This window comes from Microtus pennsylvanicus, chromosome 10 (genome assembly GCF_037038515.1).
Source record: "Microtus pennsylvanicus isolate mMicPen1 chromosome 10, mMicPen1.hap1, whole genome shotgun sequence".
In the NCBI taxonomy this organism is placed as follows: domain Eukaryota; kingdom Metazoa; phylum Chordata; class Mammalia; order Rodentia; family Cricetidae; genus Microtus; species Microtus pennsylvanicus.
This window is the reverse complement of record NC_134588.1, coordinates 67624075-67637372: the sequence shown is the minus strand read 5'-3', so window position 1 is coordinate 67637372 and position 13298 is coordinate 67624075. Positions and strand designations below refer to the sequence as shown.

Genomic DNA, 13298 nt, shown 5'->3' with positions numbered 1-13298 from the left:
CTTGTTGGAGGCAGGCTCTCTTTGCTGCCGTGCTGTGTACTTGGAACTCAGAGGCAGCAGCAGGTGCATGGGCAGCATGTGCTGCTCAGCTTGTACTTCCTTGTGGTTCTCTTGGAAAGCCTTTGGAATTGCTTCGAAGACTGCAGGATCTCAGCCCCTAGGAACTCACACTGCTGAAGCTCCGCATGTCTTTGGGCCAAGAGCTTCGTGCATTTGTCAGTCACTCTTTCTATGAGGTCGTCCACCTGTGGTAAATACAAAGACATGAAACTGCTAAAAGCAAAAAACAGTTGTTTTCCCTGTGAGTGCTAAAGTAATATTCTAATTCAGCTCATAGCAAACAGAGCTTGAACAGATTTACCTCATAGGGGCTAAGCCGACCTCATTTTCTTCTCAAGCCAGTGTGTTACTCATTTTAATGGAATTCGCTTAATATTTATTAGGCACTCCGTGTCATCCTTTGCAGTCCCTTAGCTACTCTCAGAAGCCCCCCACTGACAGCATTTCTTAATGGTGATTGTTAATTATGCCCTGCTCCATGCTGTCTTACAGGGCAAACCGTTGAGTTAAGCCTGCTCTCTGGTGCCTCTAAAACAGAAAAGTCTTTGCCCACGACCTGCATTTGAAGCTTCCCCACTGTCAGCTCTGGGTTCTGGAGGATGTCTTCCGTGCTCTGTTTCTTCTTTTTGAGTGCTGGGAAGTGTGGTCTCTTTTTTGATGAATATGGTACCTATTGTCCAAATGCAAAACGTCCATTAGGAAATGACTGTCAGTTCTACACTAGCAATCAACACTCATCCCCGGACAGTCTCACAAAGGAGGTTGTTTGCCAGGTAACACAGGTGAAATCTGTATTGCCCTTGTGCCAAGAGCTCTCTGAAGAGTTCTGTAGGGTGCAAAGAAATGAGACTATTGGGCTCCGAAAGGATAGACAGTGTCAGGGAAAAAAGCAGGTCACTGGAGAAGACAAGCATTTGCTCTGGCTGCTGAGCACGGAGTGCGGGCTGGTGGGGGCCAGTGCACAGAGGATGCTTGCTAATGGGGGCCAGTGCATGGGGGATGCTGGATGGTGGGGGCCAGAGAGCAGGGCCATGTTTAGGTCCTACCCTTTGAAAAAGGTGCAGACCATCCCTGCCCTGCTAGCTTTCTCATACCTAACCTTCCCTGATCCATCGAAAGAGCCCATCTGAGGGGCTTGGCATTGTGTTTTCTCTTTTGCTGTGTAGGCCCAAGCTATCCTAGAACTCACCCTGTACCCCAGACTGGCCTCATCAGCCCAAGACCTTTGTCTCCTGAGTATACCACTACGTCATGCTAAAATCCCACTCTTTCCTCCTACCCAGCTAGTTTTTTCTACTAAGCATCTACCGTAATTGGTGGGTGCTAAGTATTCCTGTGCTTGATCAATATGACCATGGCATGGCATGTTTTGTAAACCAGAATGAATGAGGAATGGCACAGAGAAAACAGGCCTTCTATGGAAGGCACCTCTTTGCAATTCCTGTTAGTTTCCCTGAGGCATTGTGTTTCAGAAGGAAATTGGAAACCGGTGCTGGAGAGATGACTCAGTGGTTAAGAGGCTGTTCTTCCAGAGGTCCTGAGTTCAGTTCCCATCAACCATACCGTGGCTTACAACCATCTATAATGAGATCTGGTGCCTTCTTCTGGCCATCAGGCATACATGCAGCAGAATACTATACATTTAAGAAAAAAAAAGTAAATTCTTGCCTGGCAGTGGTGGCATAGGCCTTCAATCCTAGCAGTGGAAGACAGGCAGATCTCTCTGAGTTCGAGGCCAGCCTGGTCTACAGAGCAAGTTCCAGGACAGGCTGCAAAACCTATAGAGAAATCCTGTCTTGAAATGCCCCCTCTCAAAAGAAAAAAAAAAGTTGAAAACCTGCATTTTTGTTTGAAATGTCCTACTTCTAAATTTTGGTCAAGTAATTCATAATTTATACGTCATTTGGGGAGCATTGTGAGGGCTAACTAAAAGCTTTCTATAGCAGTTGACAACCTCTGATAAAATGGTTTTTTGGTACGTAGGAATCCTTAATTATAGCCAGAATTCTCCATCTTCTCATCAGTGCCATTTATACCCTGAGAAGACTTTGTCCTGAAATTGTGATCTTATTTTCCTGAAGTTTTAGATTGGTGCCTTTCCCAATTAGCTCTATAGCTCAACAGGAATTGGATCTATGATGTGAGACTAGGGACTCAGATTTCACTTTTCCCATAAGTATATCCATTTGACCCACTGCCATTATACAAGATTATCCTTACCCCACACTGCTCTACGGTGTCTTGGTTTAATAATTCCATCCTCTACTGGATTATAATTTCCGTAAAAAGCAAGACCATATTCCATCAGATCTTCCCTGTCGTCCCCAAGCCCAGATGTTGCCTAGACGAGAGTTACAATAAATACCTGACAGCCCTAAAGCAAAACTCAGACTTGCTATGGTGCACTGACAGTGATAGTCAGGAGTGCTGTTTGACGGACTTCTGTAAGGCTAGAAGTGTGTTTCTGTGAGTACAAAAAGACACAAGCTGCATGCGGTTAGTGAGCACTTAAGTAGCTGTGTGTGTGTGTGTGTGTGTGTGTGTGTGTAAGGACTGTTGTCTGAGATAGGGTTTCTTTATGTAGCCCTGGTTATCCTGCGTAGACCAGGCAAGCCTTTAACTTAGATCTGCCAACCTCTGCCTCCTAAGTGTTGAGATTAAAGGTTTGTGCCACCACCCAGCCTGAGAAACTACATATTTAATTCTATCTAACTGAAAATAGTCAAAGGTGGCTGTCATATAATATGGTTAATACACAGTATTTAAGAATGTGGTTGGGGAGGGGAGGAATCTGGCTCATAGTAGAGTGCATGCTTGTTAGGTGGGAGGCCTGAAGTCAATCCCCAGAATCGTGAGGAAAGAATAGGATGGGCGAGACTCGGAATGAGAACCCTCGGCCTGTACTGGAAACCGGGCTCTCCCATGCCTTCTCACAAATCGCAAACTTCGAGTCATCCCCAAAAAATGTTTTCCCAGAATTGGGACCATTTCTGAGTAGAAAGTTGAAGCCTTTGCAGCCTATCCTGTAACTCTCTGTAGAACAGGCTGTCCTTAAACTCACAGAGATCCACCTGCCTCTGCCTCCAGCGTGCTGGGATTAAAGGCGTGCACCACCACCACCCGGCCCCCAGGGTTTTGTTTTTACAATAATCTAAACAACTTGGAAGGGAGACACCCACAGTATCTGGGACTCAGGAAGCTGAGGTAGGGACTTTGTTGGATTCTGAGAATTTGAAATCCAAGGCAATAAAATGAGATCCTGTCTCAAACCATTCAAACAACAAAAACAAAACCCAGCTGGGTGTGGTGGCACACACCTTTAATCCCAGCACTCAGGGTGCAAAAGACTGGCAGATCTCTTAAGTTAGAGACCTGCCTGGTCTACATAGTGAGTTCAGGACCATATAGATAGACTGTCTAGAAACTGATAATAATTTTCAATAAAGAAAGTAATTCTTAATCTGAGCACCTTGGTCTCGGACACTTTTGAAGATATGGGTCAGTTAGATGGATTAGCAGGTAAATGTACCACCGAGCCTGAGGACTTGAATTGGAGTCCCCAAGACCCATATGGCAAAAGGGGAGTCAACCAAGGCAAGCTGCTGTCAGGCCTACACACACATACACACACACTCATACATAATTAGCAAACAAACTAAAAGATATCTTTGGTTTAGGCTCAGGATTACCTACAAAGTTTATTTTTATTTTTTTGAGACAGGGTTTCTGTGTTGCTTTGAAGCCTGTCCTGGAACTAGCTCTTGTAGACCAGTCTGGCCTCAAACTCGCAGAGATTCACCTGCCTCTGCCTCCCGAGAGTGCTGGGATTAAAGGCGTGTGCCACCACCACCCAGCAAAGTTTATGTACTACAAAACCAATAAATACACCACAGGGACCTGCATATGAAATTCAGTAGGTAAGATTTTTGCTGTGCATGTCTGAGGTCTTGAATTCCATCTTGAGAGCCCAAGTTTTAACAATGAAAACAAATCCAGACGTGGTGGTACACTCTCATAATCCCAGCACTGGGAAAACAGACTTGGGCAGGTGTCTGAGGCTTGGTGCCCAGGCATCCTTACCTATTCCCTGAGCTCAGATCAAGTCTCAGAGCCAAATAATCAGTTCCCGAAGTAGCATAGCTCCCACATGCACACACATGTGTAGGCGCACATGTGTGTGTATGCACACCAACAGAACAGAGCATTCCACATACAGAAAGAAAACCTCAATGCTTAAGTTTACAAATTTGAATTTATTCTAGACTGCTTTCAGCTTGTTTGCAGGTTGGACATGCTTGGGTCATCTAGCCATAATAATGTCTGATATTGTAAATGTAGCCATCTGAATTAATTCACTTTCGATTTTAGGTTAAAATTAAATAACACTAATTCAGTTGTCTGCTCACACTGGCCACATTTCCTTCTCAGAATGCACACGTGACTAATAGCTGCTTTTTCTGAGGAATGCTGCCGTCTGTGCAGAGTTGCTGCAGGCAGCACCACCCTCCACGCAGCATCTGGATTGGCCAGATTCCTAGTGTGGGGCTGCAGCTTTTGAACAATTCAGTGAGTCTGCACAAAGCTCCAGACTCTAGCGTAGGCCAAGCTGTGGAATGGGCTGAAGAGTGAGTCAAAAACAGGAAGATCTGATTTGGAAAAAAAACCCTCCCCCTTGTGCCTTAGTTCCTTGGTGGAAAGACAGAAGCAGCAGAAGGTCAAAGAGAACTTGGTATTTGTCAAAACCCAGAGAAACCGGTTTACATTGGTCTTTCAGGGCTAGCTGAAGCCAGCACCTTACCTTCTGCAGCCCCGGAGGAAGTGATGTCACAGATAACCGCTTGGTGGTTCTTCTGGCTCGGAGGAGCTGGTTTCCTCTGGTTACCTCTTCTGCCTCTGCTTCAACAACATCCAGCTGTATAGTTGCTTAAAGAGGAGGAGGAGGAAAGAATATGTAAGGACCGCATTGCAAACATGGTCTCCCTGAGCAAAATCATTCTGGACAATGGCATTATGTGCTGCTATGCTGCCCGGGAAACTTTTCTCTGCGGGACTGAAAATAAAAACAGACTTGCTTTTCTGGTGTTAGGCTTCCTTCTGCACACAGCTGACCTTTGTAGTGGCAATTACCCCTTCTGGGGGCTTTACTTTGCCCTGCATGGTTTTCACTTAGGCCATGATGGGATTAGGGAAAGGGGCCTTCAACTGCGAGGGTTAAATCAGTGTAATAGAGCAAACTTTACTTTGCTCTCCCGAAATCCAGCCAAGACTTAGTCGCTCACATACTGTCAAGATGCATGTCCTGCATCTAAGAGCCTTTCCTTAACATTTTTAAAGGATGTTTCCTTTTATGTTTGAGTTTTTTGTTTTTCATTTTTGTTTTTACGTTTTTTATGTTTTGCCTAAATGTATGCAAGTGCACCAAATGTGTAGTGTCTGCAGAGACCAGAGAATGGTCTTGGAATCCCTGGACGGTTGTAAGCCCCCAATGGGGTGCTAAGAACTGCCCTGCCAAGCAGCAAGTGCTGTTAACCCCTGAACCATTTCTTGTTCCAAGTAGAGGTGTTCTTAATTATTTTATTCTATGACTTTAGTCTCAACTCAGTAGACATAAAAGCAAATTTAAAATGCAACTATAGGGTCAGGGAGATGACTCAGTGGGGGAGGGCACCTGCCACCAAGCCTGAGTTCAATGCCCAGGACTGACATGGTTGAAAGTGAGAACCGATTCCCACAGGTTGTCCTCTGACTTCCACATGAATGAGTGCACGCACACACACACACAATTCAGTTGTAAAAGATTTTAATGTGTGAAGGTGTGTATGGACATGTGCACATACAGAGGTCAGAGGGGGTATCATATCCTCGGCGCTGCAGTTACAGGCAGTTATGAACCTGCCAACATACGTGTTGGATACTGGATTCAGATCTGAAAGAGCAGCACATGCTCATAAACCATGGAGCCGTCTTCCTAGTTCTGTAATGAATAAGGGGTTGGAGAAGGGGCTCAGCGGTTAGAAACACTGACTCTTTTTTCAGAGGACCTCGGTTCAATTCCCAGAACCCACATGGCAGCTTATAACCATCTCCAATGTTAGATCTGATGCGCTCTTCTGGCTTCTGCAGGTACCAGGCCTACACACAGTGTACTGACATACATGCAAGCAAAACATCCATATGCATAAAATAAAAGATATAAATGTAAAAAAATGTAATAAAAATAATAAAGTGACACCATAGAGACTCCTAGGTTAAGACGGCCAACTAGGAACTGTCTCCTTCTGACCTGGTGATGGAGGAGAGCTAGCCAACTAGGAACTGTCGCCATGTGACCTACCTGGTGACAGAGAGGAGAGCTAGACCATGAAACAGTCTCTGTATCCCAAAGACGAGGAAGCATTTAAGAGGGCCACAGAAGACAACCAAAGAATGCACTGAAAATGACTGGTAATATCATCCCAAAAAGGACTAAGCCCAACTGGACACAGATTCCAGCTCCAGACGTCCGTCGGGAATGAGGGAGGGGAAAGAGAAGTGTCATTCAAGGGCTAACCTAGGCAGCCCTGGCGAAAGGAGCTAGGCCCTGCCCCTCAAGATAGGCCTGCAGCACTCACGAGCGTCAAATAGAAAGGTTTTGTGGAGACAGATTTCCTTTATCAATAAGTGGACAGTTGAGAGGAATTCTGTTTTCTCCAGTCTCTATGAGTCCAAGGACAGTGGGAGGATTCATTGTTTAAAATGGGCTACCCCAGGGGTTCTGAGAAGAGCCTAAATTTAACTGGCCACATCCTCAAGAATTTGAGTCAGTCCTGGGAGGGCATGGTGTTGACAAACTGAAAAGTGTGGCTAATCAGGCAGAGAGAAAGCTTGGCTCAGGTAGTGCCTAGGACAAGGTAGTCAATTCTGGGAGCCCTGAACCTACAATCAGTAGGCAGATCAAGTTCTGAACCCACTTATCTACCATACTCAGCATTTAAACCCAGCTTAGGATATATGAGACCTGGTCTCAAAAGTCAATAAGTAGATAAATAAAAATTTAAAAATCAGTGGCTGGTGATTGTAAAACAATAACAAATTTGCCAAGGAAGAAATGAAGGGAAAAATCCCTTTCACAGTTGCTTCAAATGAACGAATAAACGAACAAAAAAATACCAACAATAAATGCTAAGAATTAAACCAAGTAAAGGATTTCTACAGCAAAAAAACATAAAACACGGAAGAATGGACTGAAGGTCTTCCCAGATACAGCTCCAATAGCATGGGAGACTAAATCTGCTAAATGAGCTTGCACGAAATTAACAGTTTCTATTAAAATTAATGGGGATGGACTAGAAACTCACTTAGTAGAAGAGCAAAAACGTCAACAAAACAAAGTAAGGGAGTATTAGCTGCTTCAGGCCAAGCCAAAACACAGGCTTCTAACTAAACAATATGTGGTCAGAGTTTGGGTATCACACTTGTCTGACAGAAGACTCACAGGGCCGAGAGTCTATTGGCACCCGGGGAAGGAAGCAGAACTGAGGCTTTCAAATCTGACAGCTATTTAAGAGATATGTGAAGCTCATCTTTCAAGAGAGAGAAACATTTAAATTCTCACTTTGATTTATATCTTTATAAAAACCGCACTCCACATCCGACTTTACAGTACTTTGAGCAGTGTCCCCACATCCGACTTTACAGTACTTTGAGCAGTGTCCCCACATCCGACTTTACAGTACTTTGAGCAGTGTCCCCAGATGTCGTGGTGTAGCCATTAAGTAGCACTTGGTAGATGGCCGGCTGTGAGGAGACACGCCCACTCAGTTCTATGCGTGGTTCTCTCCCGTGCTCTTCTGTATTCCATTGCTACTTATGTCTGCTGACTCTAAGGAGATGTAGCATAAAAATGAGTCTAGACTTAGGAAGAAAGCTGTCTGTAAAATGTTTGCTTTGCAAAGGTGAGGGCTCCAGTTCAGACCCCACAGCCCTCGTGAAAAAGACAGAAAAGACCAAACACGTGGATCTTTTGTGGCTCTGCCACCAGCCAGCCTAGCTTGATCAGCGAGCTCCATCTCAAAACAAACAGTGGCTCATGGTACTTGAAGAGAAATCTTAGTGAAAAGATTGAGTATCCCAACCAAGATAATAACATCACACGGATGAGTAGAGATTTGGCTCTTTTGGCTGGAGATGCAGCTCACTGGTAGTGCACTTGTAGTTCTCCATGTCCTGATGGACATGCCCAAAAATGTAATAGGATATTTTCTTTGAGTCTGCCAACATTACATTACAGGTGTGTGTGGGGGAATCATCAGGCTCCCCCCCCCACACACAGGGATTACTGGAAGTTACTGGTTCCTGGGAGAGAGTCATTTTTTTCAAAGGCATAGGCACTAAATAAGTTATCCAAGTAAACCTCCACCTCATGAAAACAACCCTAATTAAACTCAGTGGGCTTCTTTCTCTCTTACACACACACACAACCAAAGACATGAAAATAGGAAGGGAGCTTGTAGGACATGGAGAAGGGTTTTCAGCAGGAGAGAGAGAGTGTAATAATGGGGTAAAAAGAAATCACCCCAAAAACATGCATTCATGAAGCTGTCAAAGAGTAAGAATATGTAAATATATTGGTGTTAAAATTATGTAAATGATGGGGCTAGAAAAATGTCTCAGTGGTGAAGAGCTCTGTCTGCCTTTCGAGGACCTGGGTTCAGTTCCCAACACGCATATGGTGGCTCACAACTATCCGTAGGTCAAATCCTACAGGTCTGATGCTCTTTTGGCCTCTGTGGAGCTCCAAGTAAACATGTGGAGCACAGATATAAGCAGGCAAAAGAAAACACCCATACTCATAAGGTTTAAAAATACATAAACGTAGACCAAGCCTCCTTTATGTCTTGCCAGTTTTAAATTCCATTCTTCCAGTTCTCCATACCCTCTCTGCTGCTGGAACTAGAATCTTAGGAGGCTCTATTACTCTTCCTCTCTAAGTAAAACAAGAATCACATCAGTGTTTGACTTTCTAATGTATGTGTATTTATGTGTGTCCACACTTATGCTTATGTGTGCCCATACATTCAAAATAAAAATGAATTTAGAAGCCAGATGGTGGTGGCTCAGGCCTTGAATCCCACCAGTCAGATCTCTGAATTCCAGGTCCACCTGCACTCCAGAGCAAGTTCTAGAACAGCCAGGTCTACGCAAAGAAACCCTGCCTTGAAAAACACAAACAGAAACAAACGAACCAAGTGAGTTTAGAAGGGACTAGGCAACTTCCTAACCAGACTCAGAGGAACCTTAAAGACAATATAATCCATTTCTCTCAACTTTCATAGATATATTAAGTTGTATCCATATATGAATGAGCCAACTGAGGGGGAATCCTGTGGAGTATGGAATTTGGTTCAGTTGACACAGGAGGAGGCCGTGACCTTGTGGTTTAGACAAGCCCCTCAGAGTTGCCGTGCCTAGAGGAGAAGCCTCTCTTTCTGTCACCGTGACAGGATACCTGAGATAATTATCCTAAGAAGAGAGACAGTTATTTGGGTTCAGATCTTAGATTTTCAAGGGGTAACAAATAGCAAGGGTGGGTAGTGTGTAATGGTGCCAAGTCACACTTTATAATCAGGAAGTCAAAGAGGGAGACAATGAGTTCAGTTGGATCTCACATTCCCCTTGCTAGGGCATGTCTCCAATGACTTAGGGAAATCCCCACCAACCCCACTTCCTGATAACAACAACCAAAGAGACAAGCCAGGGCAAGTGTCTTTGGGGACATTCAACAACCAAACTACGGTCCATTCTTGTTTTATTTGTCCTCTCGACTACTTAATATTAAATAGCAGTTGGTTACCATTCTGGGAGAGCTTTCTCATCCTTGGCTTGGCAAACAACCTAGGAGACTGAAGCTCCTTGACCAGTCTAGACAGCAGGCCTTGTGTGTTGGAGAGGGCGGCTTCCTTCCGTTTTGCAGAGCTCCCCCTGCCAGCACGGGCTGACTGGCTTCCACACCCGCAGGACACTTTCCCCAAAACAGTCTTCATTTTCTTCATCAGGTTTCTTTTCTGATTGTTTTGTGTTGCATGAAATTCCAAGTCGCTTTCACTCAATGATTCCTCTTTGGGGACCAGGACACTTTGTTTAGCTAAGTTGGTAGACACAGCTCTGTGCCATCTAAACAAAAATTTAAACAAACAGCATTAATAATATAAAACGTTTGAGGGCCAGAGACATGGCTCAGTCGGTTCAATGCAAGTGTGCAGACCTATGTTCGGATCCCTAGAACCCATATAAAATGTTTGGTGGGGACATGGAGATGGGAAGGTCACCAGGGTTGACTCAGCAGTCAGCCTAGTGAAGCAATAACAAGTTTCAGGATACGAGAGACCTTGCCTCAAGGGCATAAGGCAAAGAACCCTAGAGGAAGACAACTGATGTCCTCCTCTGCCCTCTGTCCTGGCATACACAGGCACCCCCTGCCCAGACACGCACACACCTTACGTACACCACGTACATACAACTGTTCACGTATTCTCTAGCTGCTACTTCTTATTCCTTGAAGAATGTCATCTAAATGGATCCGTGCAGCCGATAACATTTCAAGCTTCGAGCATTTGTCTCTGCTTTGTTTTGATGTTTGGTGCTGGGGGTGGAACACACAGCTTTGGAAAGCTAGACAAGTATTGTACTAGTAAGCCTTACCCTCAGCTCCAGGACGTTCATGTTTGTTAATAAAATTCTCTTGTGCTAACGTTTCCTTTCTTTCCATTACTGAGTGAGATACCACATTATGGATATACCATGCTGTGTTCAACCAACCACTCTTCGAAGGGCATTTGAATTGTTTCCACTTGGTGCTATTATGAAAAGAGCTATAAACTTTAGGGTATAAGCTTCTCTGGGAATGCAAATCTTCATTTCCTCAGTATGAAATTCCAGCTATAGCATGATTGCTTTGCTGTACTATATGATGGTATGTTTATATGTTATACATGTTTCTAATGTGGGTTAAAAGAAATTAATGCCTATCAAGGTGTTCTTCATAGACTACCTAATGTATCTGAGGTACCACTGCAAGGATGTTTTCATATTCCAGCAAAACATTACTCCAAAGTGGGTGCCTATCTCTCAGTGTCAGGGACAGTCACCATTGGGAGAGATTCTAGGGGGCACACGGTCACCGGAGTTCAACGGTACTAGTCTTACAGCCACATCTTTGGACTGTATGCCCTTGGGCAGTTATTAATTTTATTTTACAAGATTTTGCTTTCTCTTTTAAAAATGGGTATTATCTTACAAGAAATCTGAAAATAGAAGGAAATAATTTGTGGCTTTGGATCCTAACAAAGTCTTTAATATGACAGACTTTATTAGTCTGAAGATTAGACGAGGAAGCACCTTCTAGAGGTAAAAGGAAGGCGACCTCTTGGGCTGGACTCCTCCTATCTGGAAGAAAGGCCACAGAAGGAAATAAGCACCTTCTGGGGTCATTATTCACCCCAAGTCTTAATGATTTTGCAGAGCTGTTGCAATAAAGGGGGTCCCGAGGAAGATGCTCCCCTTTCTTACTTACCCAAAGATAACCTGTCAACCAGAATCGACCTTCTGTGGATCCCCTGAGACTCTTAAGAGCTTCAATGTTTTAATAACTTATACTACCATAGATATGTACATAGCCACGCTCGCACACAATAGAAATACATGGAACCAACCTCTCAGGTTACAACAACTGCGTTGTTTTAAGCAGGCAGTAGTGGCACAAATCTGTCATCTCAACACGCAGGGGAATTAATGCAGGAGGACTGAGCACAAAGCCAGCCCCGGCTGTGACAAGACAACCAGCCTCAGAAACACAAATAAACACCCATGTCGCTGATTTATATAACACGATTAGAGAAGGTTGCTTGTTCCAGGAAAGGAACTCCTGAGATGTCTGTATGGAAAGGAAGTTCCCTTTTTAAAGTTTCTCTGTTTGCTTTCGTTCTTGTTTGTTAGAAATGGATTTGCTTCTCCACATTATTCCTCCTTAAACCCTGATTACTTTTTTTTAATGTTAATAATTTTTGTTGAGCTCTACATTTTTCTCTGCTCCTCTCCCTGCCTCTCCCCTCCTTTTCAACCCTCTCCCATGGTCCCCACGCTCCCAATTTACTCAGGAGATCTTTTCTTTCTCTACTTCCCATGTAGATTAGATCCATGTATGTCTCTCTTAGGGTCCTCATTGTTGTCTACGTTCTCTGGGATTATGATTTGTGGGCTGTAAACCCTGATTTCTTAGTGGAAGCGAATATCTCTATAATATTTTACTTTATACATGCAAGGGTAGAAGCTTGACCTGTGACACCTCAGCCCTTCAGACAAACATCTCATAGGCATTTCTCTGAGCTGTGGCTGCTGGGTCGACTGCGGAAGAGGCCCAAACACAACGGAAACTGAACTGCCAAACAGAATTTCAAAATTAAAGGGTGGCATGTTCTCAAGACTGTATTTCTTTATGGTTTTGTCACGGACAAGAAATACCAGGTCTGAGGCTGTTTTGAGGTTTCATTGAAGACTGTTCAAGGGGGAAACGGGACTAGGACACAATTCAGGAGTGGAAATTGCTTTAGCAGGGAGCAGAAAGCACTGATTGTGGATGAATACCAAAAGAATTAATACATTTCCACAACTGCTCATTCACTGGTGTGGGGATGTGAGAAAATTAAAATACTGATTTTGGAAAAGTATCATTTTAAGTACCAACTTAATACTGACATTAATCGCATATGACACATTAAAACTCAAATTTGGGTGGAAAATAAAGCCCTTTCCTTGTTGAAATTGAGGCTTTTAAAAATGAAAAAAAAAAAACAAAAACAAAAAACAAAGACTTCGACAGCACTATACCCCAGCCCAAAGCAGCACTTCCTCCATCCTGGAACACATAGTCTAGATTTTTAAATTATGTTTAAAAGGAGACTCCACCTTCTGCAGTCTCATAAGAAGTCTTGCTTAATGAAAATCCCCAAAAGTACCGACGGGGAAGGAAACTAGCCTTTGTTACTTACCTTTTGAACGAGCCAGTTTTCCGTTTGGTCTGCTGAATTCTTCGGTACTGGCCAATCTTCCCATAGGCAAGCTTTAGGGGTTCAGGAGAGAACAGCCGAGGGTGCTCCATCCTGTCTGTTTCCCCTGGAATAACCGTTTGGGTCTCTTTAGCTCCTGAGCTAAGAACTAAACAAAATCATCATCCCGTGACAGAGAGCACTGCCTAACTTTTG

General features: G+C 43.9%; 1 protein-coding gene across 1 annotated transcript; it reads right to left on the bottom strand.

The window, feature by feature from the left end:
* Positions 1-6: 6 nt before the first annotated feature.
* On the bottom strand, positions 7-13195 carry C10H3orf49 (chromosome 10 C3orf49 homolog). Its single transcript, XM_075988608.1, has 5 exons — positions 13086-13195; positions 9893-10212; positions 4859-4983; positions 617-730; positions 7-245 (listed from the first exon to the last, which is right to left on the bottom strand). The coding sequence occupies exons 1-5, from the start codon at positions 13193-13195 to the stop codon at positions 48-50; spliced, it is 867 nt and encodes a 288-aa protein (XP_075844723.1). The 3' UTR covers positions 7-47.
* Between the last annotated feature and the right edge of the window lie 103 nt (positions 13196-13298).